This window comes from Bos indicus x Bos taurus, chromosome 7 (assembly GCF_003369695.1).
Source record: "Bos indicus x Bos taurus breed Angus x Brahman F1 hybrid chromosome 7, Bos_hybrid_MaternalHap_v2.0, whole genome shotgun sequence".
NCBI classification, from domain to species: domain Eukaryota; kingdom Metazoa; phylum Chordata; class Mammalia; order Artiodactyla; family Bovidae; genus Bos; species Bos indicus x Bos taurus.
The window spans coordinates 97,784,166-97,810,510 of NC_040082.1; the positions used below are offsets into that span (position 1 = coordinate 97,784,166).

Sequence of the window (26,345 nt, forward strand, 5' to 3'; positions counted from 1 at the left end):
ATGAGTCAACTCTGCATGAGGTGGCCAAAGTACTGGAGTTTCAGCTTTAGCATTATTCCTTCCAAAGAAATCCCAGGGCTGATCTCCTTCAGAATGGACTGGTTGGATCTCCTTGCAGTCCAAGGGACTCTCAAGAGTCTTCTCCAACACCACAGTTCAAAAGCATCAATTCTTCAGTGCTCAGCTTTCTTCACAGTCCAACTCTCACATCCATACATGACCACTGGAAAAACCATAGCCTTGACTAGACGAACCTTTGTTGGCAAAGTAATGTCTCTGCTTTTCAATATGCTATCTAGGTTGGTCATAACTTTCCTTCCAAGGAGTAAGTGTCTTTTAATTTCATGGGTGCAGTCACCATCTTCAGTGATTTTGGAGCCCAAAAAAATAAAGTCTGACACTGTTTCCACTGTTTCCCCATTTATTTCCCATGAAGTGATGGGACAGCAAATCCCATCAGCTTAATCTTCCAATTGTATCCAGAATCCAACCATTTCCCATTCCTCTAGGATTCCCACTCTGGCCAGAGCCCTCACTATCATCCAACCACCCATGTGGATAGTGACTTGGTCTCTCAGCTCTGACCCTAACATCTCCACAGTCTGTTCCTCCCACAGGACCAAAAGGAGCCTATGAACACTTGAATCAGGTCACATTCCTCCTTTGCTCAGAACCATCTGTGTTTCCCACTTCACTTAGAATAAAAGCTAAGGGGGACTTCCCTGGTGGTCCAGTGGTTAAGAATCTGCCTTGCAATTCAGGAGACTTGGGTTTGATCCCTGGCTGAGGAACTAAGATCTCATACTTCAGAACAACTAAGCCCCTGGGCCACAACTACTGAGCCCACACACTCTAGAGCCCGTGCTCCACAACAAAAATAGCTCCCACTCGCCACAACTAAAGAAATCCTGCGCCAAAATGAAGACCCAGCTCAGCCAAAAAAAAAAAAAAAACCAACAAAGAACATAAGCCAGCCTTTTCTTAAAAGCAATGATCCCTTGCCCACCATCTCCCCCTGCCCTCAGTGCCCAGAGTCCAGCCAGGTCAGATTAAAAGTCTTTATTATTTTTCTTCTCAAATATAAAATCACTCTATCCCCTGGCAGCTCACTAACCCCAGGGAGAAAATCAAGAATAAGAATCACATTGCTAAAAAGAGTAGGCCCATTCTTGCCTCCCACCTGCCTCCTACATTCTTGTCCCAGCTGAGAGAGAAAGGGGCAGAGACTGTGACTTCAAGGCTCTCAAGCAACCAGCTGAGGCATAATTCTGGGTCCCCTGTGAGTTGGGGGAATCCAGGGTGGATTAAGCTGGGCAGGTGGCAGGATCCTGCGATCCATCAGTGCTTGTCGGCAGGGCGCATGTTCAGGGTTGCTAGGCGTCCCAGGGGTCCACGGCGAGCGTTGGTGGCCAGCCGCTGCTGTGCCAGGAATGACTGAGCATGGGCAGGGGCCCGCTCCTCCCCAGCTCGCTGCTGTAGAGCCATGCCCTGGAGGGAGGGAGGGAGGGGCACAGCTGGAGTCAGATGAGCCTCCAGGACACCAGCACCCTCCATGCTCCCAGTACTTCAGGCAGGTGATGGTGAACTCACCATATTATACCAGGCACTGATGAGCAGCTTTTCTTCCTGCTCCCGCTGACTTCGACTCTTGTCAAAGTCCATCTGCTAAGGAGGGAACAGTCAAGGGACTGGATATACTGGTGGCAGTGAGAAGGGGTTAGGACACCAACCTCCAGGTGCCGAATTCGGACGTCCCGCTCCCGGAGCTGTGTCCTCAGGGCGTGGAGATCTAGGGGAGCCCCGCCAGGTGGCTGCTGCTTGGGTTCCAGGGTCTGTATGACCTAGGGGTGGGGAAAGACACAGTCAAGGTGACCTTGGCCCCACCGGCCATGATGCAGAAGTCTGTGACATGATGCGGCAGGACAGGCATGGGGCCAGGAGGCAGAGAGTTGCCAGGTGGGCAGCAGTGGTCTGGGCAGGAGGCCACTGGGGCACCCAGCATCCTCACCGCACGCGCCCTGTCCACATAGCGGCGGTACCGCTCCTCCACGGCCCGTAAGTCCTCGTCCTTCTTTTGAAGGCTGTGCTGAAGCTCCTCGATACGCCGGGCTGCTGGGGGTCAAGGTGGCCCCTAAGCTCTGTGCTGAGCTTGGGGGCTCCCCCCACCCATCCAGGCCACTGAGCGCCCCCCTCACTGCTGCTGTCGTTGGGGGGCTCCAGTTCCTCGATGTACTCGCGCTTCCGCTGCAGCTCCAGATCTGCTTCATGCAGCTTCTGCCTGCAGGTGGGGAGCCAGAGGCAGTCTCAGTTCCAGGCCCATTTCTCTGCTTCCCAGAAGTGTTCCTGCAGACCTCTCCACCTGACTCCAAGCCTGGGGGCTATGACCCTCCATGACCCTCACCAGGTGGCCCCTGCACCAGCCCTCCCTCCCCCATCTGTCCACTTCTCTCCATTCCACAGCCCACATGCTGGTCCAGGCACCATCATCCCTTGCCAGCCTTCTATTCTCAGCTCTTTAGTTCCATTCCTCACCCAGCAGCCAGGGATCTCTCTAGAATGCAAATCTCTTCTAAAGAAAGGAAATACAAGCTAATAGTTTGCATTCTGCCACCTGGGGCAAAACCCCAAAGTCCCTATAAGTGAGACTAATATCATGTATTATGGACTTGGAACATGGTATAACATCTAATAGTGAACCTTCGGCTATATCTACTAAAATTACAAACCCATATGCCCTGGGAGCCACCCATTCCTTTGTGTGTGTGTGTGATATATTTGCACACAAACAAAATGATACATATATAAGATTTTACTTTGTTGCACACATTGAAATCGCAAATGCCTAGAAAGAATGAATTAAATCAATTACGATATTACCAAAAAAATGCTATATGCCAGCCCTTCTAGACCAGAATTCTACAGAATTAAGCCCTAATGCCTCCAGGTATTCATCCTCTATAAGGAAATAGCTTTCTGTGCTCTAGGTTGGCATTAGGTACATTCCAGTCTTGGCAGAACTGAGAGAATAGTCATGAAAATCATTTTCTGTAAGGTCCAGTTTCCCCATGGAACCCCAGCTGACAAAAACTGCTATATCAAGAAATTAATAATAAGGTCTCCCTTTATTTATTCATACGAAGAAATTTCCCCAGTTAACTGGTTAAGTAGGGAAAGCAAAGTGTACATATTATACTACCTTTTGTGTAAATTAGGAATGAGAGTAAAAAGCTATATTCACATTCATTTGAATTTGCTTTAAAAATTCTAGAAAATTTTCCATAATGAACTAATAGAAATGGGGCTGGAATGGGGCAGAAACTGAGTTAATGAGGGAAGACTGAGATGTTTACCCTTTATTTCTGTATAACTTGGTATACCTTTTGGTTTTTAAATTATAATTGTGATAGCTATCTAAAATAGTTTATTTATTTAAGAAAGTTCTTTTAATAAAGAACTTTATTTTTTGGGAATTCCCTAGCAGTCCAGTGGTTAGGACGTGGAGCTTTCACAGCTGTGGGCCCAGGTTTTATCCCTGGTTGGGGAACTAAGATCCCACAAGCTGAGCTGTGTTTTCAAAAATGAAAAAAAAAAAAAAAAGTTGTTTTTTTTTTGCAATGCAAAAAAGTAATAAAAGCTGACTATCACTTTGTCACACAACCTTGCTGAAATTCCCTGAGTGACTCCCAATTGTTCCCCCAAAATACTCCACACACCTTCCTCTGGTCTATAAGACCCCAGGGGAGCTGACACTTTAGTCTGTGTGTCAGCTGACCCCCTGGCCTCATAAACAACTCCCCATGGACACCAGATCCATCCCCTACATCTTTGCCCCAATCTTTCCCCCCACCCGACTCACAGATGTTCCTCCAACTTCTTCTTCAGCAGGATTGACTGGAGGAGAGAAGAGGCGCTGGGTGAGTGTGGGGATGAGGTGTCCAGAGGTCCCAACCTTCTTGGCGGGTGAGGGTCGGGAGTGGTACTCTGAGCCCAAGGTACTTACTATGGACTTCACGGGGCATCAGGCAGCAGTGGGGAGAGAGAAGAGGGTTAGTGGTGGGCACAGGGGAGGGCCAGGCAGGGAGGAGGTGAGCACTCACGTCCTCAGTCTTGCCCCCCTGCTCCTGTAGGGCCTTCTGAAGGTCCTCCACCTGGGCCCTCAGCTCCGACAGCTGCTGCTGGTTCAGCCTGCGGAGGTGGGGGCCCCGCTCAGTGCCTGCGCCCTCCCTCACTCCCCCTCCAAGCTTAAGGGGGAGGCCCTCCTCTGCAGGGTCCTCACCGGTGCTGCGTCTCCAGGCCGTGGCGCGCACGGTTGGCCTCCTCCAGGTGGCGCTGCAGCTCCTCCTGCCGTTCCCTGTCGGCCGCCTCCTGCTGGCACAGGCGCTTGTTCTCCAATTGAAGTCGCAGGAGTGTTTCCCTGGGGATGGGGAAGGAGTGAGCAGGGCTGGGGATGGGTCACCACTCAGGCCTACAGGGCTCCAGGAGGGAAACTGGGTGGACGGGGCCGGGAGAGGGACAAAGCCCAGGGGAAGGGCCCAGTCAGACCCTAGAGTAGGGTTAGAGTACCTGGGACTGAGCCTAGGAGTGGGTGGGCGGAGCGCTGGTGGGGTGGCACAAAGTGGACGGAGCCATGAGCACTGAGATGGGGCTCCAGGATAGGAAAACACTGCAAAGAGGAAAGCTGGACTGGGAGTTCATGTGGGCAGGATATAGGACACTGATCCCAGTAGGGAATACACTGAGAACAGGGCTGTGTCCTGGGGGCAGAACCTGATGTGGGCGGTGCCCGGCAAAGGATTTTTGCCTGGGCAGTGGAGACAGATAAGTTGGATCTAATTGGTGCACTGAGGGTCGATCCCAAAGAGGTGAGGGGAGCCACCAACAGGGCTAGAGTCCCAGACAGGTAAAAGCAGAATTAGAAGTGGGTGAGCATAAAGGACTCCCCTGGTGGCTCAGATGGTTAAGAATCTGCTTGCAATGTAGGAGACCTGGGTTGGATCCCTGGGTCAGGAAGATTCCCCTGGAGAAGGGAATGGCAACCAATTCCAGTATTCTTGCCTGGAGAATTCCATGGATGGAGAAGCCTGGTGGACTACAGTCCATGCTATGCTATGCTAAGTCACTTCAGTCGTGTCCGACTATGTGTGACCCCATAGACGGCAGCCCACCAGGCTCCCCCGTCCCTGGGATTCTCCAGGCAAGAACACTGGAGTAGGTTGCCATTTCCTTCTCCAATGCATGAAAGTGAAAAGTGAAAGTGAAGTCACTCAGTCGTATCCGACTCCCAGCGACCCCATGGACTGGAGCCTACCAGGCTCCTCCGTCCATGGGATTTTCCAGGCAAGAGTACTGGAGTGGGGTGTCATTGCCTTCTCTGACTACAGTCCATAGGGTGGAGGAAAAAAAGCTCAGCTAGGACTTGGGAACCAAGCTGAGCAGGTCTGGCAAGTGGTAAGTACCTGCTTTGGGGATGGGGTTGAGGGTGGGAACGGGGTTCAGGGTGGGAACTGGCAGGCTCCAGTGGGACCAGAGCTCTGAGTGACTGACCCCTGGATACCTGAGCTCTGCAGGAAGGATCTCAGCTGCTAAGTTTCCCACAGCCGGTGAGGTGGGATCCAGTGAGGGGTCTGGAGAATGTGAGAAAAGTCTTCAGGTGGTGCCACAGTTCTTGTCCCCGTCCCTAGGATCCTTGGATGAAGCATCTTTGGGGACTCAAGTTTGGCCAATGCCTGACTTGACACAAACCCCACACCCAGCTTGAAAGGGAGCCATGATATTTGGCCTGAGTTTGCCTTTGCTCACCCCCTTAGAGCCCCGAAGGACAGCTCTTGCTGCTTTCCATTGGGCCACATCACCTCTTTCCACTTGAGACTCCCTCCAGCATGGCCTCGCTCTGCGACCCCAAACTAGACAAGCCCTGGGCACTGCCTTTTCTGTTTGCCCTAACAGCGCATGTGGCCAGGTAAGGCTCCAGGCCAGCGTTCTCCCAGGCCCTGGGATGAACCTCCAACTCACCGGCCTGGGCCAGCCCCCGAGGCTGCATCTGGGCGCAGCGCAGCTCCTCATTGGCCTCCCGCAGGGAGTCCCGCTCTGCCAACAGCCGCTGGAGGGACAGGGTGCAACAGGCCACTTGAGGCAGGATCGGCCTCCTGGGAAATGGGCTTTGCCTTGATGGGCAGGGTGAGGCTTGGGCAGTAGGACCTCAGTCTCACCTCCTTCTCCTTTGTCACCGACTCATACTTTTCCTCCAGATTGCGGCACTCGAATAGCCATTTCTCAGCCTTCATGGCCTCCTCTTGCCGTTTGCCCTGCAGTTCCTGAACCTGAACAGAGGCGAGGGGAGAAGACTACAGGGTGAGAGGGAGGGACAGGGACTGAGTACAAGGTGAAAGGGCGGGGCCAGAGGGACCAGCAGAAAGAGACTTGGAAGAGGCGGGGCTTAAGTGAAGAGGCGGGGCTTGCAAAGCTACAGCAGAGCTGTCCAGTCTAGAGGGTGTGGCCTCTACGTAAACGAGGGGGCGGGCTCTGGGTGGACTGGCTCAGCACTCTGCTGAGGGTAGGCCAAAGTCAGTAGCCAGCCGAGAGGAGACCCCACCCCAGTCCGGGTCCAGGCTCCCACCCACACCTGTCGCCGCTGCGCCTCTAGCTGGGCACGCAGGGATCCGGCCCTGCGTAGTTCTTCCTCCAGCTGTCGTGTGCGCTCCGCGTGGCTGGCGTTGCACTCCTCCAGCTGCCGCACCTGCCGCCGAAGCTCCCGCAGCTCGCCCAGGCGGCGCCTGCAGCTGTTCAGCGTGGCTTCCAGCTGCCCGGCACGCTCGGAGGACTGCCTGGGGGGCCGGGGCAAGTGGGAAGAGGAGGTGGGGGTCTGCTTGGGTCTGCTAGGGTTCAGCTTGGATGCGAGGCCCTCAGGGCAGGGAAAGGTGTCAGGTCAGCCTTGGGCATTTGGTTCACGAAGGTCAGGGGTCAGCGGGGCCTGGTGATGTTGGGGGATCATTAGGGAGCATAAAGGAAGACCTAAACATAAATGGTTGTGTTCGTGCTCGGTGGCTCAGTCATGTCTGACTCTTTGGGACCCCACGGCTCCTCTGTCCATGCGATTTTTCTAGGCAAGAATACTGGAGTGGGTTGCCATTTCCTTCTCCAGGGGATCTCCCCGACCTAGGGATGGAACCCACATCTCATGTGTCTCCCACACTGGCAGGCAGATTCTTTACCAGTGAGCCACCTGGGAAGCCCCAAACATCAATGGTTACCCCAAGATTAAAATCAGGGGTTTTCTGGAAGACACAAAACGACTGGGGTTACAAGAGGAATGATGGGGCCCAGAGGATCTGAGGAGCCTCCTTGGACACTCTGGGGTCATGAGATGGCTGTGGGGCCAATAAGGGCATTGTGGGTGCAGGGGCCATGGAGGGGTCATGGGAGATCTCTGAGGCACAGCAATATGGGGTTCTTGAAGATATGGTAGGGGCTCACTAGGAACTTTTAACATTACAGAGGTGTCATAGGGATCACAAGGGAGCTCTTTGAGGCTACAGAAGGCACATTGAGGTTCAGGGGTGGGTACTATGGGGGCCCACAATGCACTTTGCGGTTTCAGGGATGCTGTGGCATCATAAGAAGGGATAGTCATGAGATGGGGGGCCAGAGGTGTCACCAAGGGCAAAGTTATTGCATCGTGGGGTCCTGGGGGGCCACCATGGATCCAGGGACTTTGGTGTTCTCCAGAGGACATGATGGGTTCCAGGATAGTGTTGCAGTGTTCAGGGCAGTACTTTAGAGTCTATGGGGCATTGTGAGGGCTCACTAGGAATTTGGGGGTTACAGAGGTACAGTGACGTCAGAGAGGCAATCTGGCAGTGGGGACCTGCCACTCACCGAAGCTCATCCATCTCATCCTTCAGAGCCTGTGCCTCCTGGGCCAGGCTGGTCAGCGCTTGGTTCCGCTGCTGCAGCTCGGCAACCTCCCGCTCCAGCTCCACACAGCGCATGCGCTCGTCCTCCCTGCCACTCTCCAGCCTGGGGGATGGCGGAAGCGTCACATAAAGGGACTGTACCTGCCCCAGGCCCCTGGTCTGCTGGCCCTGTCCCCCGCCTGGCCATACCTGAAGTTCTCTTCCTGCAGCTGCTCCAACTGGGTCTGCAGGAGCAGCAGCTTCTTGGCAGTGAGGCCGCTGGCGCCCTCATCCTCGGGCCTGCCCACCCGCTCCCTTAGAACCGAATTTTCCTGAGCCAGGCTCTGCTTCTCCTCTGACAGGAGAACCAGCTGCGGGCAGGCAGGGCATACAGATAAGCTGGAGCTGGGAGGGGAGGCTGTGCGGGCAACCCTACCCTGGGAGCACCTGAGAACTCCCATCTCGGCCCCACCTGCCGCTCCAGATCCAAACAGCGCTGCCGCAGCTCGTCCCCCTCATCAGCCTCCTCACTCAGGAAGTAGTACCTGCGGGACTGATGAGAGGAGTGGAGGGACGGGGAGAAGAAAAAAATTCAGGGATCCAGGGGAGGAGGATGCAGAAAGGGAGGCTGGGATCTCCAGGGACAGAGCAGAGGGAGCTGACAAACCCTCAGATCTAAGAGAGAGCTTGGACCTGAGGGGACTGGAGGAAAGGCAACTCGGGAGCCCTGGGGACCTGGCAAGAGACTAGGATCCTGGGGGATGGGAGTGGTTTACAGGCTTAAGGTCAAGCCCCTCCTCCTTAGGCAGCCCTGGAAAATCAGTAATAGGGGTGGACTTTAACAAGGTCCCCACCCTTTACCTGGCTATCAAAGTTCCCATATGTTTCTGGTGACAGGGAGTCAGAGGTGTCTTTGGTCATGAGCTGGAGGGAGGGGAGAGGGCAGTGGGAGAACACTGAGATGAGCTGGGGCCTCTGAGGGCAGACTCCAAAATTCCTACAATCCAGCCTAAGAATCCTTGTCCTTCAAAAACAACCCCAGTCCAGAGGCTGCCCCATATGTCCAACAAACAGGGAGTCCTGGTCCTTCCCCCCAGCTCCCAGCTGCACTGTAAAGTATTTGAGATCCTAGATCCAGAGAAGGAACTGAACCCAGGCCATGGCAGTGGAAGCATTCATTCCTAACCACTGGACCATCTGAGAATTCCTGAGGCCTGGCCCTTTTAGCATGGTAGGTTGTGACTTCGAGCTGGGAGAGGCTGGCAGACACATGAGACAGAGAAATCTGGCCAACTGAGTTCCACACAGAGCCCAGGCCTTACCAGGGCAGAGCCTGTGCCCAGCTGCCTCTGCCCTGGAAATGTCCCCTCCCCTGAAGCTCCTTCCCACAGTGGGCACCCCCACCTACCTCCTGGATGGCTTCCATCACCACATGCTGAACGGATTCCTCTAGTGTCATGATTCTCTGGATGTGTTCTGAGGGTCAAGGTGGGGGAGACTGAGGCGAGGGTCGGAGGGGCAAGGAGGGTTTTCTCGGGTCTTCCCATTAGGGACCACCCCTAACCTCCCATACCCTGCTTTTTCTCGCAACTGATGGCACAACCCAGAACCAGCTGAAGCAGCTTGCCAAGCTCTTCTGGGTCTGAGAACTCGCCAATGAGGCTCACATCTGGAAGGTGCTGCTCCAAAATGGGATGCCCCAGGACCTGAGGATGGGGGGATGAAGGGGTATCAGGGGCTCAAGGATTCCCCCCCGCCCCGCTCCTCCCAACCTAACCCACTAAATCCCTTTACAGTTACTCACATCCTGAGAGTACTCTACTAGGCTCTGTAAGATCGCCTTCAGATTGCTGACCTGGGGAAGGGCAAGGAGTTGTGTCCAGGGTCTGAAAGCCCCCAGAAGGGGCCAGGCAGACCCCACCCTGAACCTGTCTAGCTCATCCTCTTCTTCTCTGCCTCACCTCCTAATCCCTGGTCGTCTCATCCTGTTTGGTCCCATTCTCTGTCTCAATGTCCGCCCTCCTAGGACTGACCTGTCTGACTGCCGGCTCTTCTTCTCCACCTGCCCATATTATTTACGTGTCCCACAGATCCAGTCACTTCTCACCACCTGCCTCACTACCCTTTGACCCTAACCATCATCTTCTTTCACGTGAATGGTTACAACAGCTTCCAGTCTTGCTGCTTGCCCTCCATTCCTCTACAAACAGCCAGGGGGAGCTTTTCAAAGCCCCAGCCAGGTTTGTGTCTTTCCTCTACTAAAATCCTTTCTTGACTTTACACAGCTTAAAATAGAATCTACCTCCCTGCTCCAGCCTGCCAGGTCCCTGATGACCTCATCTACCATGCCTACACTCCTGCTTTCTGTTCTAACCTCCCTGCCATTCATTTCTCGATCACACCAAGCTTATTCCCAACTGAAGGCCTTTCCAATTTTTCCTGGAGTCTGGAATCCCATTCCTCCAAATCTCACATTGGAAATCAGCCCATCTAGAGTAACCACCCACCCATTCTCAGTTGGCTGTCTCTCACGACCCAGCTTTTATTTCTTCATAGAGCTAACTGCTATTACAAGTCAATGTTAATGCTTGTGTATGCAGTTTTTTGTCTGTGTTACTCCTTGCTGCACACCCAGGCCTGCTTAATACAAGAATGAATGAACAAATACATAGTTAGCTGGTCCCCATACAACTGTCTCTCTTCCTGTCCATCACCCAGGATATATCTAACTGACCGGTCCCTGATCAACTCTTCACCAGTCTGTCCCCCATTCCTGAGTCCACCTGTCACCTTCAGCCTCCGGTTGGGACCTGGGTCCTCTGAAATGCCCTGGAGCCACGCTTCGTTGAACCAGGAAGGGTCTCTGGGGGTGAGAAGGTGGGATGAGCTGCTGGAGGATTCCTTTGGGACCCTCCCCCTCAGCCCCACTCACATCTGGTTCAGCACAAAGGCTACTGCCAGGCCACTGCTCAGGTCCTGGGGGCTGGTACAGGGGGGCGGGACATTGAACGTCTGCAGCTGAGGGAGGAGAGGAAAGTACAACAACCAGAATCAGGGGCCGGGACCAAGGAACCACGCCCCTTTCGCAGACTTATCCTTTCAGCAGGACCTTCACAAGGTTGGGCGGAAGTTGCTGGCCAGTTGCTCCAGCAAGCCAGCTCCGTGGGGGTGTGGCCTCTGCTCACCTGGACCGACCAGAGGGGGCGTGGCCTTACTCTACCGCTGCCGAACAAACTCCGCGCAACCAAGCGAGGGCAGAATCACAAGTCACCTGGTCCCCATAGGCACCACGTGACCAGGCCACCTCACCTGGGCCCTCCCCTTCTACAAGACCCAGCCACAAAGGGGCGTGGCCTCACCTGTGCTTTCCAGCAAAACTGCCACGTGACGGGGCAGGTGCTCAGGCCAGAGTTCAACTACCTAGCAGGCTGACGACCCCCTCCTCCTCCCAGCCCCAGGACGGAGTGAGTGGACAGAGCCAAGTTGGCGTACACCTGTCCCTGGCCCCGCCCCCGACCTACCCAGGTGAGCAGAGACCCGCATAGTTCTTCCTTGTCCATGCTCATGGCTCCCGATCGGATTCGACCCCGGCCGTGCAGCCCCGCCACCGCAGCGGCTTCCAGATCAGCCAACAGCGAGCGCCAGCAGCCCCGACCTCCCGCTCGGCCTAGAGCGCCGCCCCGCCCCCTAGGCGCAGGCCCCGCCCTAGACACGTGATCTCCTCCAGGCTCCAGCTCAGGCCTTCAGACCCGCCATGTTGGATCCGGGAAGCCGTTTGAGCGCCTGTAGTGCCGCTAGGGGTCAGTCTGGGCCAACCTTGCGCATCCCAAGGGTGGCCTCGCCTCTTTTCCTCCCCGAGCTCTTTTTGAGGTAGTGAAGACCTCGCCGTCTTTCCTCAACCGAGGTGGAGTTGCCCCACCCTGTTATACAGGCGCATTCACGTCCTTTCCCTTCAGCTGAAAGAAATTCTGCTGTCTAACCACATTATGATCGGAGCCTTTGCGCGGGAGAAGGGCAGGCCATAACATATTCTATGGACTTAGGGAACACTAAAGTTTCTTCCCAGCGGCAAGAATTTGATAGTCTTGCCCAAGGGTAGACAAGGGGATTCGGGTCCTAAGTCAAGGGCAGGATAGTTAGTCCTGGGTAGTGAACAGACATACTTGCCTACCCTGAATCCGTCCTTCACTAAGCTTTCCCAGCCCTTTCCCCTCTCTGAGCCCTGCGCCTCAGAACCCATTACCGGGCCGGCCTGGTCGCCTCGGCCCACCAGGGGGCGCCCGGACCGCAGGAACGCAGCCTAGAGGGGAAACGACGGGCCTACTCTGAGACCCCTGGGCAGTGAAGAAGGCTTAAAAGGAAAATGCTAACAGTACTACGTAACAATAAACTCGCAGTCACTATTTATAGAGTGCCTACAGAATGCAGCTCTGCGCTAAGCGATTTAACTATATAGTTGGTTGGAATCTCCACGACTGTAGGTAGCAAGGGCTCTCATAATTCCCGGTGCGCAAGAGAGGAAAGAGGTTCTGGGTGGATCCGGCTTGGGGGCCTGGGAGGCGGGTAAAGCCCTGGCCGGCGTCCTCTGACGCCTGAGTTCCCTTGCAGTCCCTCCCCCGCGGGGCGGGCGAGGTAATGAGTAGTAATTAGAGGTTATTAGCTGTACCCAGAGGGAGGGGCGGGCTCTGCTTTGGGGGTGGGTCTAGGTCTGAAAGAAGGAGAGCTGCTCCCTGCAACCTAGAGTCTGGTTCTGGCGACTCCTACCCGCGCCCCCCCCTTACCCCAGCAATTTGGGCAGGATGATAATAGCTCCCCTCTTAACACCCCCTCCCTGCATTCCCTCTTCCCGCAGTATCGCGGGAACACAATCACTCTAGCACAGACTCCAGCTTACAGCCCACTCAAACGTGCGACCGCACACACGCAGGGACCTTGGAGGCTCGTCTACACACCCACATCCCCTTCCCGAGTCGTTTTCAGTCTCCATCCTCTGGGAGCAGAGCCGAGGGAAGGAATAGGGAGGAAGGGGACAAGGGCCGGCAGTGCGGGCTTCCGGACTGGGCTTCTTCCGGCGGGCGTGAGAACAACTGCCATTTATTCGCTACCCGCACCCGTCAAGGGAGAGGGTGCTGCCAATAGGGTGAAACGGGGGGGGGGGGGCTGCCACCTGGCAGAAATGGAAGGTGAGCCGAAACTACGGCTGTGGCAAGGCTGGGAGGCTGGGAATATTTGTGAGAGGATGTAGTCACCCAATGTCGGGGGACGTGCTGGGACCGCCAAATATTGGGAGTGGGGTCCCCAATATTTGCAAGACCCGCAGGGATCTTGATGTTTAGGAGGGATCTAAATATCTGGAGCATGGACTTGAATTGTTTTAACGTTGCCGTGATATTATAGGCGTTATAGATATTCAGGGACCCCAAAGTCCCCAGATTTAAAGGAAGGTCTGGGTACCCTCACTTTGAAGGAGTCACAACCCTCCATTTGGGGTGGCAAGGAATCTTATGTTGGAGGGGAAAGGGAGTTCCCTACTGTGGTGAAGAGCAGCAATCCCTAATAATGGGACACAGGGAACCCCGCTGTTGAAGGCATCCGTGCGCCCTCCAAGGAGACCGGTTACAAACCTTCATTCTGAAGCAGGGATCTTTTATTTGGGGAAAAGATTCAAAGCCCCATTTTGATGGAGAGAGCCCCAAAGTTTGGGGAATGATCTGAAGGCCTCCATTAAGGACAGAGATGCTGGTCTGGGCCAGCAGCCCCCAGCTGGTTTGGGGACCCCACCCCCTCCTTTCCCCTCTGTTTCCAGGAACAGCTGGGCCCAGCCTGGGCTGTACTGCTGGGAAGCGGGTGAGTCAACCCCTCCCTGTGGCCACAGCTGGACCCCCGCCCGCCCCCTCTGGCCTTCACATCTGGGCAGAGACCCAGTCATGAGAGCTGGGATGGGGACCCTTAAATTCACACTGTTGGAGATGGTGCCGCTCCCCTCGGAAAGTGATCACAGCCTTGGGGTGGACACCATGCCCCACCCCATATCATGAGGGACTCTGGCAGGTTTTCTACACTCCAGACACTGACATTCTGCCTGGACTCCCATCCTGACCCCCTCCCCTCCTCGTGTCTGTATATGTATCTCTGAGTCCATGTGAAATGTGTTCACGGCTATGTAGATGAGAAATGGTGGGTCTGTGATTGTGTGTGCACAGGCCTGTGTCTGCATCGACCTGTGTCTTGGTGAGTCTTGAGGCCCTGGGAATTTACACAACAGGCTATGCGTGTGTGATTTGGTGGGGTTTTTTTGGAGGAGGGGTGTGCTGTCAGGGACTAGGGCACGTGTTTTTCTTTATGGGACCTTGGTGCTGGTTTAGTCGCTAAGTCGTGTGGGGCTCTTGGGACCCCCATGGACTGTAGCCTGCCAAGCTCCTCTGTCCATAGGATTTTCCAGGCAAAAACACGAGTGGGTTGCCATTTCCTTCGCTAGGGGATCTTCCTGACCCAAGGATCAAACTGGGGTCTCCTGCACTGCAGGCAGATTCTTTACCGACTGAGCTACCAGGGAAAACCTTTGTGTCTATATCCCTGTGCCATTCTTTGTGTAAGTAGTGAATGACTGATAATCAGTACTTCAGTATGCCTTTGTTTCTGTGACCGTGTCCTACTTTATGTCATGTGTTTTTCTGCGATAGCATGAGGCTGTCATGGGTGGCCTTGGTTTGCCCATGTCCCCGAGACAATCTGGTGTCCCTGTATGCAGCCTTGTGGGTTTGACTTACTTTCTGTGCCCTGTGATGTACGCGGACAGTATGACCATCGAGTCTGTCCCCACAATGTGTCTGTGACTCTACAGTCTCCATGTGAGGGGAGTGGCTGCATGACAACTGGATTCCTGAGGTCCGAGACTTTATCTGTTTGCATCTTTGTGTTGTTGGTGTGGCTTTATAGGAGTGTATATGTCACCTGTGTATGAAGATGGCCCTGTCTGTGTCCCTACCACAAACGGCGTGTGACAATGTGACCCTGCCCGCAGTCGCTGCGGGACTGGCTGGATTAGTGAAGGTTTGTGCCAACGTGTGGCAGGTTTGTATCCGTGTGACACTGTAGATCGAGAGTTTGTGACCTTGTGGGGGGGTGTCAAAGTCACACAAGACAGCGTACTTAGCGGAGGCAGAGTGACATGCTCCGGGGGTGTCAAAAACCCCCGAGCTCTGCTGCTCTGGGCCCCGCTCCCTGCGCTGCGGGGGCGCGTGCGTCGTGCGTGACGTGAGGCACGACGGGGGTCGCTGCCTGCGTGGAGCCCGACGCGGTCGTGCCTGCGAGCGCGGGGAGAGAGTGGAAATAGGCTAGCTGCGTGCGTGCGTGCGTGTGTGCGTGCGTGCGTGCGTGGGCAGCCGCGGGGGTTGGGCGCGCGGGGGAGCGCTGGGCGCAGCCCCACCCTGCCGGGACAGTTGGGCGCGGGTGAAACCCTGGCGGGGGGGGGTGGGGGGTGGGGCGGGACGCAGCGCCGTTAACCCCTTCCTGCCCGACCTGAAACTTGTGGCCCCTCGACAGAGCGCGCGGGGGCTTCCCCAGTGCTCGGGGACCGTCCCTGACGAGGGAGGAACCCCGCCACCGAGCTGACAGACCCCCCCCCCCAGTTACCATGGGAACCGGAGCTTCCCGCCCGCCTGGGCGCGTGCTTCCTCCCCCGTCCCGGCTCTTCCTTTAACTCCACAGTCCACCGATAATGGGCTTCCCGTTCCTAATCTCCGGGGAAGGGGCTGGGGTCAGCGAGGCCGGGACGTGTGTGACTCAGGCCAGCCTGAGGGTCCCCTGGCCACAGCAGACCTCGCTCCCCCTTCTCCACCCCGTGACTCACCCCTCGCGGCTTTTCCCCGTGGGTGACTCAAGCCCCTGGGGAGGGGGCTGTGGACTCTGAGACCCCCTTCCAGGCAGTGGGGGCTGAGAACCCAGTACTGGGGACCTGGAGCTTGAAGGGTGGGGCTCTCCCTCCAGCGAGGGTCGGTGTGTAGTGTTTTCCCTTAGCCACCTCTCACCAAGGTCACTAGAGGCGTTTTCCCCCACCCCTGAATTGGCAGTATCTACCCCCCCAAAACCCTCCGGGAACCAAGTCCCCAACCCCTCCCCCTCAAGCCCACAGGAAGTTTTGGCAGAGCCCGTTGGCGATGAAACGGTTAAAGCCGTTTTCTTATTCATTTCATCCAGGGGCCCCTTTTGACTCAGAGCGAGCCAGGCGCCCCCTTGAGCCGGGCCTCGTGGGGGCCTGGGTTCGTACTCCCCACACGTACCATTTTTAGAGAGGGGAGGGAAGGCTGTTGGTGAGCTGACTGGGGGACTCTTGGGTGGCATGTACAGAGTTGGGTTCAAATCCTGCCTCTGCCCTCATTGCTCTCTGGTTCTCAAGGTTCCCCATCTGAAAATGGGGGATAATTTTGAGCAGTTTATTGCGGCATTGTGAGATTAGGTGAATAATAGATGGGAAACTTTGTTTCCAGAGCTGGGCACAGGAGCAGAGAAGGGGGCTTGGTCGGTAAAAGGACCCAGGCTCCTCCTGTCTCCCAGGCCTGGGTGCCGGGTGCCCAGCAGAAGTGAGTCCTTGTGGGGCAGTCCATGCCCCACCCAGGCGCTCTGAGGCCATAGGGTTCATCCCGTCCGTCCACCCCCTGCCCGGGGCAGGCACCCAGGAAGTGAGAGGCGGGGCAGGAATGAGGCGGAACCTGTTGGGCCCGTCGCCTCCCCACCCCCCCCACCCTCATTCCGGGGCCCTGACATGCCCCCCCCACATAAGCTGTGGCCCCACCCCCACCGTCCTGGACGCCTGGGTCCTGACCCGAGGGTGGCCCAAGGGAGGGGATGTCGGCGGAGACAGCGTCTCGGGAACATCCTGTGGACTCCTGGCTGGACAGACGGGAGAGTCAGCCCCTCCCCGGGCAGGACAGCAGTCGGCTGGGGGCAGAGTAAACACGGCCCAGAGCAGCCAGACTTGGAGGGGCGGCAAGGAGCATACACATACACAGTCACCCCGAGAGAAAGCCAGTCTACACACACAAAATTCCTGTCACCCTGGCCACAGACAGATTGCCAAACGGGGACACACTGACAGGGTCAGACACAAATCTGGGTAAAGACGGCTGTCAAATGCAGACGCGGTGACAGGGTAGGCCAAAGAGGAAGACCGAAATGCTGCCAAACGAAGATACTGACAGGCCAGAAGCATAAAGGTAACACAGATAAGTGAACTCAGCGTACAGGCAAAATGGACACACTGACAAGCACAAACACAAGGATATTGACATTCAGGTGAGAAGTGCACAGCCTGGCAGACAGTTGCATGTCCTGAGACAAATGTGACAGGCCAGAAACAGGCAGGACGGACACACAGACACAAGTGGGCAATACAGGCATGTGGATAGACTCAGAGATAAGGGATGGTCACTTTCAATGCAAGTGCCCCAAGAGGTGCACAAGAGATGTTCAGACACAGTGTTAGATCCTGACACACCGGAGAAGGCCACAAAGGCATACACACGTGCACACACTAGCAAGATCAATTCAAAAAGACAACTCAGAGGTGAAAGAGACAATCATAAACGTATGGAGAGGACAGGAAGGACACATACAGTCCATGACAGAGAGCCCCAGCCGCCACCCCCCCACAGCACACACACAGTTGCTTGCATCCATACTCAGACAAGCTCTGAGGACACCAGAAATCAGCCTTATAGATACACACTAAGTCCTCACTGATAACACACACGTCAGACCCCCTGACAGACTGGGCATATGAAAGCGGACAGACTGACATATTCACAGACACGGTCTGGCCAGATAGTCACATCCAACCCAGAGAAGCATGGACAGGCCCCAGTCGGATATTCATTAACACGCTGGCACAAGGACACCCTGACAGAACCTGTTGACTAACACATGCACACATACACACCAGCCACAGAGCCCACATGGACACACACACACGGTCACAGACACACACCAGCCACAGACCTCACACACAGACCTCACACAGGCAAGCCATGGACCTCACACACAGACACACATACACGTACAGACCAGACACGAATAGATTAGCAGTAAGAACTCCAGAACACCCTAGACTCCTGTATACAGGCCAGCTACAATACAACATATCATATAGACCATACACACGCACACAGACACACTCACCCGCCTCCCCCCTCTACCCCTGACCCAAAGCAGACAGGCCCTACACACCCCTGCAGGGTTGGGCCAGCACACAGACACATGCCTTGAGAAGACAGGCTTCACACACACTCTCACACGCCCTGACAGGCCAGCCACACACAAACCCATAGCCAGCCAGACACACGCGCGCCCTTGGACCATGATGAGGTACTGTGGGGTTCTGGGCTGGCCAGCCCTTCTCTACCCCCACCCAGAGATCCTGGTGCTTACTCTCTCCAAACACCTCCCCCCACCTCCCTCCCAGACTGCTCTTTGTCACTTCCCCTAGGAGGCCCAGCTCAGCAGCCTAGGTCCCTGGTGGGGTGTGGGCCTGTTTTCTCAGCACATCCGCTATAAATGGGGCACCCGGGATCTCAGCCATGCTCAGGCCCCCCAAGACCTCACCAGCAGTGTGTGTGTGGGGGGGGACCAGAAACAGTCTTGTGGGAAACTCCCCTCATGCCCAGCTTAGTCAGCCTGAGGACAGACTCTCCTTCCTGCTTCCAAGAAAACTGAGCTGCTTCCTCCCCAGGAGAGGGATAGGGACCCCCCAAACCACAGAGGTGAAGGAGGGATACGGCTGACAAGCTAGGGGTTCCTGGGGGAGGGCCTCCGTGATTCTCAGCCTCTTCCTGCCAGCTGCCTGTCCACACCCAGGGGCAGGGACAAGGGAGCCTGGGTGCTATGACTTGCGGGTTCTCGCCCTGGCCTGCCCACTGGCTGACTCACAGGCAGCCCCCAGCCCAGTTTCCTGGTGAGGGCCCTGCTGGCCAGTGGGGCCAGGGTGGAGGGGGGTCACCAGGCTATTTATAAGAAGGAGAAGTCCCTCCTGCCAAGGCCAAAAGCCCCAGAGAGACCCATGGGTGGGGGTGGGTAAACTTCCTCCTTATCCAGTCCCCCAGGTCCTGGGCCCCTGGGCATGAGGAAAGCCTGGGCACAGTCTCCTTAGCCGGATGCTTGTTTGAAACCCATGGCCTGGGCAGTACCCAGCTGCTAGTCCGGGCACTCAGCACAGTCAGAGGAGGGGGCTTTCCTCACACCCTCCTCACGGGGTTGGCCTTGGCGCCAGTGGGGCGGCATGAGGGGGTGGTGCCCAGGCCACAAGGGTGAGACTGGCAGGGGCCTGGAACCGGCTGTACCAGCTCAGCTGGGCCCCTGCCCTCCCTCCTGGCCTAATCCCCACCCCCTGCTCAAACACTCGTGCAGACAGCATGCTGGTCTTGCCCCCAAACACACCAGCACCCCTCTGTCCTGTGCCCAACCCCCATAAAGGAGACCCTTTATGAAAGGACCTGCAGAGCTTAGCATACAGTTGGTACTGCATACATGCCTCTGTGATTGTGATTACACAAAAGTGGCTAACACTCTAGAGCCAGACAGCTCAGGTTTTAGGTCAACCCCAGGGCTTTGAGCTATGGGACACGAGGCAAGTTCCTTACCTTGCTGTGCCTAGTCCCTTAAAGAGGGCTAATAGCAAATAGCATATATTTCGCTGGGTTGTTGGAAGCAGGCAATGAGTTATTCTATGTAAACCACTTAGAAGAGTGCCTGGCCTATGGTAAGAGCCATATGTGTGTGTGTGTTAGTCACTCAGTGGTGTCTAATTCTTTGGGCCAGGCTCCTCTGTCCATGGAATTCTCCAGGCAAGAATACTGCAGTGGGTTGCCATTTCCTTCTCCTGGAAAGAGCCATATAAGTGTTAGCTATTAAAATAATTATTTCTCTGTCTGCTTGTCTTAAGTGTCTCTGAGTCGTGCTGTCTGTCTGCATGACTCCAACCCTGCAGCTCTCCCTACCCTAACCCCCACCCCCATACACCCATTTTTCCTTGCTGGGTGCTTGGCCTCCATCTCTACCCTCATTGGGACAGTCTCACCTCTCTCCAGGACTCCTCTGTCATGGCCAGCCTCAGCACTGGTCAGGGCTGACTCACTGTGGCCTCTTGGCCCGTGGGACCTGCAGGTTGGCTTCCTGAGATGCTGCCCTCTGGTCAGACCTGCCCAGCCCCCCAACGCTGCCCGCTGCACCCCCGCAGGGCCCAGCCAGATGTCAGCTGCAGTTATTAGCATGGGCGGGAGACACAGACCTGGCAGCGTGCCTGCCAGACTCAGCGGCCACTGGAATCTCCCTTGAGCCTAGGGCGGGGGAGGGGAGCAGTTCAAGCAAGGGAGGAGGGGAGGGGGTACCCAGGGGTCACAAGGACCCTCCAAAAATGGGGACACCCCCAGCTTCTCATGGGACCTTCCTCCCCAACGCGCCACTGCTCTGCTGGACTTCCCCAGCCCCCGCAAAGCTCAGTTTCTTTTTGCCTTCTTTCATTTTGCTTCTCTCCTCCACACTTCGTGAATTCTGTGCTTGACCTGTTGGCTAGCTTCTCTCCCCCAGCGTCTCTCTGCCCTAAAGACACTTCCATCTTTCTCCCCAAAGATAGAGGCTTCACTTTCTGAGAGACTTTGGTTCTAGTGGCTGGTATCCTATCTGCTTGGAAGTTCCACTTTAAGTCTAAATCGAAGCCTCGCCATCTAAAGCTTCACTTATTCCTGGGGAAGGGGCTCTGGAGGGGTTCTCTCAGATGAGGGAGACACCTAGGGTGAGGGAATGGATCCCCCTTTAGGTATTCTGGATGGTGAGGAGCCCCCATACTAAAACAGGAGTAGGACCTCTCACCCACATGAGTGAAGGAGGGGGCACCGCAGCCCCTACGGACGTATGTGCCAGACCTCCTGGCAGAAAGTAAGGGCACCCAGCTCGAGGTCAGAGGCGGCCGTGTCAGCCCGCCCAGGCGCCTGGGTCGCCTGGAGGCATTGGCCCGCCCCCTCTTCGCCCGTCGGGCTGGGGGCGAAGTCCGACCCAGGCCCGCGGGCAGGCGGGGACCTGCCAGGCTGGGTCGGGCCAGGCAGGGCCTGGCAGGACGCGGCCTCAGAGCGGCTGGGTGGGGCCGGGCCAGGCGGCCGTGGGGGCCCCGGGGGCGGCGGCCGGGGCTGGTCGGGACTAGCCGTCCGGGGGCCCGGGCGTGCCCTGGGACCTGGCAGATACCGGGGCCCTGGGCCCCGGGACAGCGCTAGACCCACCCCTTCCTGTGCCCTTATATGGGCGTCGGGGCGAGACTCCGGGGGCCGCCCCGCCCCCAGTCCGGCCAGCGGACTCCCGCCTGTTGCCATGGCGACCAGGCCCCGCTCCCCGGTGGGTCCCCCTCCCTCGGGCCAATGGAATCGTCCGGGACTGCCAGCCTCCTCCATTGCCTGCGGGCTCCGAGGACTGAACCATTACTAGGGTGGGGATCGGTGACTGGAGACCTCGGCAGCTGGGCTTATTCAGCGCCCCTGGCTTCCTCGGGGGTCGCCTGCTCAGGTTCCTCTTCCGAGGCCCTGAACCCCGCCGGACACAGGGCGGGGCGCCTGGTCCCGTAGGATTCGAGTGACGGAGGCAGGGCCGGGCTCTGTCCCCCGGGGCTGTTGCCACACTTCCTGCCGCGGCGCTCGTTCCCCAGCCTGTTTCTAAGGAAGGAGTGGGGTTGGGCGACCGCGCCCCAGCCGTCGGGCTGGGTCTAGGCACCAGGAGCCGACACGCTGTCGGTCAACCTCAGGGTCATTAGGGGAGGGCTTTGGGGTGGGGAGTATACAGGCACCCACGAGAGGGGAGCCGATCATGGAAGGTCCCCAGGATCCTCAAAGACCCCTCCTTCTCTCAGGTCTCAACCGGGGACCCTCTCAAATGTTATCTCAATTCTGAAAGGGTGCCTCGACCCTTCTAATTCTCTCCTTCACTGGGGCTTCGCAGATGACCCCAGTGACCCCCAACCTCTGACAGTATCCCAATCTTCTACCCCACGTATTTTCCTTGCCTCAGTGTACCCCAGGACCCTCACTCACTCCATGCATTTCTAGTTTCTCTCAATGCCTTCCCCTTCCCGCTTGTGGGGGACTCTGTCTCTCTCCGGTGGGCTCCAGGACCCTGACTCATTTTTTGCATAGTGGACCCTCCAGCCTCTCCCGGGTACACTTTTGATCTCTCCTCCTTATTTAACCTGGGTTCAGCTCCTCCCGGGAAAATTCCAGTTCCTCAACCCTTCTGTACCCAGGACCCCCACTCAGTTTCTGAGTCAGATGTCTCCTCCCCCGCTTCCCCATCTACCTTGCTTAACCCTCCTGTCTCTCCTTTGCAAGGTCCCTCAGTGTATTCTCAGCTCTTCAGCACCTCTGAAAGACTCCAGATCACTCAGGCCTTTCCGTGTGCATCCCGGGACCACCCCCTACCCCCACCACGCACACACTTGCTCAGTACGAATTCCTCGTATCCCTTATCGCGTACTCCAGGGAAATCATCACCCTCCCCGAAACCTCTCCCGGTGTGCCTCGGATCGCCCCAGCACCCCCTTCCTCACGCACCCTAGGGTCCTATGGCCCCTCCCCCTGCAGGCGCTCCGAGCCACCCAGCCCGTGGCCGCTGTTTACAAGGACACGCGCTTCCTGACAATGACGCGAGCCGCCTCCTCCCCTTCCCCACGCTCCAGAAGGGGGGGCGGGGGCCTGGCTCCGGCGACAGCCAATCAGAGCGCACTTCCGCGGCTGACAACCGCGGTATAAAGGCTTGTGGCTCTGGCGGAGCGGCCGGGACCTTGAGCACGGCCAGGCCAGCACCGGAGCCAGCAGGGAGCGGGGAGCAAGGGGGAAGCGACACCAAGAAAACGAGCGCGCCGGAGAGGGGCAAAGGGGCTCGAGAAGCCGCACAGAGCTTCCTCGCAAAGCCTCCGACCGGCCTCTTCCGACCAGTGCCAGCCCTCAGGAACGTTCGTCCAGACACCCGATACAGGCACAGCCGCGGACTGCGCGCGGCTCGCTGCAGCGAGGCCCGGGGCGGCCCCGCAGGGACCCCCTCAGACCTCCCGGGCCGCCCGGATGTGCACTAAAATGGAACAGCCCTTCTACCACGACGACTCATACGCAGCAGCGGGATACGGCCGGACCCCAGGCGGCCTCTCTCTACACGACTACAAACTCCTGAAACCCAGCCTGGCGCTCAACCTGTCAGACCCCTACCGAAATCTCAAAGCACCCGGTGCGCGGGGTCCCGGCCCAGAGGGCAACGGCGGAGGCAGCTACTTTTCCAGCCAGGGTTCGGACACAGGCGCGTCGCTCAAGCTCGCCTCATCGGAGCTGGAGCGCCTAATCGTCCCCAACAGCAACGGCGTGATCACGACGACGCCCACGCCCCCGGGACAGTACTTTTACCCCCGCGGGGGTGGCAGCGGTGGAGGTGCGGGGGGCGCAGGGGGCGGCGTCACTGAGGAGCAGGAAGGCTTCGCCGACGGCTTTGTAAAAGCGCTGGACGACCTGCACAAGATGAACCACGTGACGCCCCCCAACGTGTCCCTGGGCGCCAGCGGGGGCCCCCCAGCCGGGCCCGGGGGCGTCTACGCCGGCCCGGAGCCGCCTCCAGTCTACACCAACCTCAGCAGCTATTCTCCGGCCTCTGCGCCCTCCGGAGGAGCCGGGGCCGCCGTTGGGACAGGGAGCTCGTACCCGACGGCCACCATCAGCTACCTCCCACACGCGCCGCCCTTCGCCGGCGGCCACCCGGCGCAGCTAGGCCTGGGCCGTGGCGCCTCCGCCTTCAAGGAGGAACCGCAGACCGTGCCTGAGGCGCGCAGCCGCGATGCCACGCCGCCGGTGTCCCCCATCAACATGGAAGACCAGGAGCGCATCAAAGTAGAGCGCAAGCGGCTGCGAAACCGGCTGGCGGCCACCAAGTGCCGGAAGCGGAAGCTGGAGCGCATCGCGCGCCTGGAGGACAAGGTGAAGACACTCAAGGCCGAGAACGCGGGGCTGTCCAGCACTGCCGGCCTCCTCCGGGAGCAGGTGGCCCAGCTCAAACAGAAGGTCATGACCCACGTCAGCAACGGCTGCCAACTGCTGCTTGGGGTCAAGGGACACGCCTTCTGAGCGCCCCCTTATCCCCCGTACGGACATTTCCCCAACCTGGACGGCTGGGCGCACGCCTCCCATGGGGCGAGGGGGCAGGCGGTGGGCACTGGCCCCGGGGCCTGAGGGCGCTACAAACCACACTGGACTCCTGCCCTCCCGCTCTGCGCCCAGTCCTTCCACCTCAACGTTTACAAGCCCCTCTTCCACTATTTTTTTTTTAATTTTTTTTCCTGCAGAACTCAATTCATATTGAATATAATATATTTGTGTATTTAACAGGGAGGGGAGGAGGGGGCGATTGCGGCGGAGCTGGCCCCGCCGACCGGTACTCTAGCCCTCGGGGATACTGGGGAGGGGACCCCCGCCCCCTGCCCTCCCCCCTCTGCACCGTACTGTGGAGAAGAAACACGCAGTCGGTTTCTAAAGGATTTATTTTAATTTGTGTTTATCTGTTAGTTCGTTTATTGTCCTTACTTTTTATTGAATCTATTTAAGTAAAAAAAAAAAAGTTCTTTATTAATTTCTGTTGTCTTTTTTTCAAGCCGGGCGGGCGGAGGGAGGGGAGTACTGGGCAGTCCCCACCCCACGGCTGTTTGTGGCTTGCTCCTGTAACTGTGTCAACCTCGCCAGTTCTGTTCAGGCATCTTGCGCCCTCAGCCCGGGTGTCCAACCCTTCTCGCGTCTCCTGATCTCCCGGATTGGAAGGTCCAGGGCGTGTACACAGTCCAGCCACCCCCCCCCTCCCCCGCCCCCAGCGCCAGGGGACAGGATGCCTGGAGCGAAACGCTCAGCGCGCAGGCGCGGCACCGCCCAGCCGCGCGCGCCGGGGCTTTCCCCGCTGACGCTGCGGAAGCGCTGTCCAAACATGGGCTGATTCTGCCCAGTGACGCGACAGCGGTCTCCGGGCAGATTCCGGGAATCCCCTCCCCCGCTCTGCCCGGCAGGGCTGCGGCGCCGGGAAGGGGGCCGGGATTTTCCCAGGCTGGCGGCTACCGAGGCCCGGAAAGCCCCAGGCCTGGGTCCAGAGCGTCCGCTGTGGGCGGGCCGCGCTCCAGAGCCCCAGGAGCCACCCCAGAGTTTCCCCCATCGGGCTGGCCCCTGGGTCCTGCCCAGCCCACGCCCGCTGCGTTTGACCTGACCCGGGCGGGGGGATGCAGTTGCCTGCGCGTCGTTGCCACCGCGATCCCCTCCCCACCCCCGCCAGGAAGGGCGGTGCCCGCCTGCCAGTTTCCCCTCCCGGGTGCCAGGCCGGGAGCGGGGCGACTGCCAGGTCTGGTCCTGCCGGGGCGGCTGCTCCGGCCGCCGGGCGACGCCGCCGCCCTCGCACGGGGCTGCCTCCCCCGCAGCTAGGACGGGTAGGAGGGCGGCTGGCGAGCCCCGATGACGATCTGGCCGGCTTCGGAGCTGGAAGCCCCCAGAACAGCAGAGAAGAACACAGACTGAGAAACCAGGCCACAGGGCCTAGGTGCGGTAGAACAGACGCTTCATTAATTTGTTTATAAAATACTGAACGACCCGGTCCTGGAGTCACTAGCTGGACCAGGGCAGACAGACAATAAACAAGCAAACATGATTTGGAGATGGTTCTTAGTGCCAGGAAGAGAAAAAAAAACTGGTCGTGATGGAGCAGGGGAGGTGAGCTGCTTTGGAGAATGAATTGGGAACACGGAACTTTAATGAGGCGATTTTTCAGCTGACCCCTGAGAAAATCCTGAGTTAACAGAGTTCTGCCAGAAAAAATAGTATATGCATCTGTGGCCAGAACAAGATCAGCCTGTTAAAAGAACACCAAGAAGCCACTGTGCTTCAGTGGAGTGAACCCACGGAGGTGGAGATGAGGTCAGGGAAGACCACGTAGGGCCTTGTGGAGGAGTATAAAATTCCAAGGCCGAGGACTTCCCTTGTGGTCCAGTGGCCAAGAATCCGCCTGGTGGTGCAGGGGACTCGAGTTTGATTCCTGGTTTGGGAAGATTCCACATGCTGTGGAGCAACTAAGCCAGTGAGGTATGCCACAACTACTGAAGCCAGTGCTCTAGGGCCTGCTTCAGAAGAGAAGCCCATGCACTGCAGCTAGGGCAGCCCCCACTCACTGTGACTAGAGAAAGCCAATTCTCAGCAATGAAGGCCTAGTGCAGTCAAAATAATTTTAAAAATTTAAAAACAAAAAAACTCCAAGGCTGAGATGAGTGACTTTGGAGGGCATTAGGCTGGAGTACTACTAATGGTGATTTAGTCACTAAGTTGTGTCTGACTCTTAAGTGACCCCATGGACTGTAGCCTGCCAGGCTCCTCCATCCATGGATTTTCCAGGCCAAGAATACTGGAGTGGGGTGCC

General features: G+C 57.3%; 2 protein-coding genes across 15 annotated transcripts; one reads left to right on the plus strand and one right to left on the minus strand.

Moving 5' to 3' along the window:
- Positions 1-1,044: 1,044 nt before the first annotated feature.
- Positions 1,045-12,994, minus strand: HOOK2 (hook microtubule tethering protein 2). 14 transcript variants are annotated; one of them, XM_027547890.1, is made up of 23 exons: positions 12,845-12,928; positions 10,825-10,910; positions 10,683-10,755; positions 9,697-9,747; positions 9,466-9,598; positions 9,301-9,368; positions 8,754-8,816; positions 8,365-8,445; positions 8,103-8,263; positions 7,876-8,016; positions 6,623-6,824; positions 6,210-6,320; positions 6,013-6,100; positions 5,555-5,624; positions 4,277-4,414; positions 4,098-4,185; positions 4,001-4,006; positions 3,857-3,891; positions 2,196-2,278; positions 2,009-2,112; positions 1,731-1,841; positions 1,591-1,665; positions 1,045-1,488 (listed from the first exon to the last, which is right to left on the minus strand). In XM_027547890.1, the coding sequence occupies exons 1-23, from the start codon at positions 12,848-12,850 to the stop codon at positions 1,339-1,341; spliced, it is 2,124 nt and encodes a 707-aa protein (XP_027403691.1). In that variant the 5' UTR covers positions 12,851-12,928; the 3' UTR covers positions 1,045-1,338. The 14 variants fall into 14 exon arrangements, 11 of the variants coding, with proteins under 11 accessions (XP_027403691.1, XP_027403690.1, XP_027403686.1 ...); XM_027547889.1 differs by lacking the exon at positions 12,845-12,928 and adding an exon at positions 11,414-11,587 and having other exon boundaries at positions 1,591-1,662; positions 2,009-2,109; XM_027547885.1 differs by lacking the exon at positions 12,845-12,928 and adding an exon at positions 11,414-11,587.
- A 9,705-nt stretch (positions 12,995-22,699) lies between these two features.
- JUNB (JunB proto-oncogene, AP-1 transcription factor subunit) lies at positions 22,700-24,530 on the plus strand. Its single transcript, XM_027547893.1, has one exon. The coding sequence runs from the start codon at positions 22,985-22,987 to the stop codon at positions 24,026-24,028; it is 1,044 nt and encodes a 347-aa protein (XP_027403694.1). The 5' UTR covers positions 22,700-22,984; the 3' UTR covers positions 24,029-24,530.
- Positions 24,531-26,345: the final 1,815 nt, after the last annotated feature.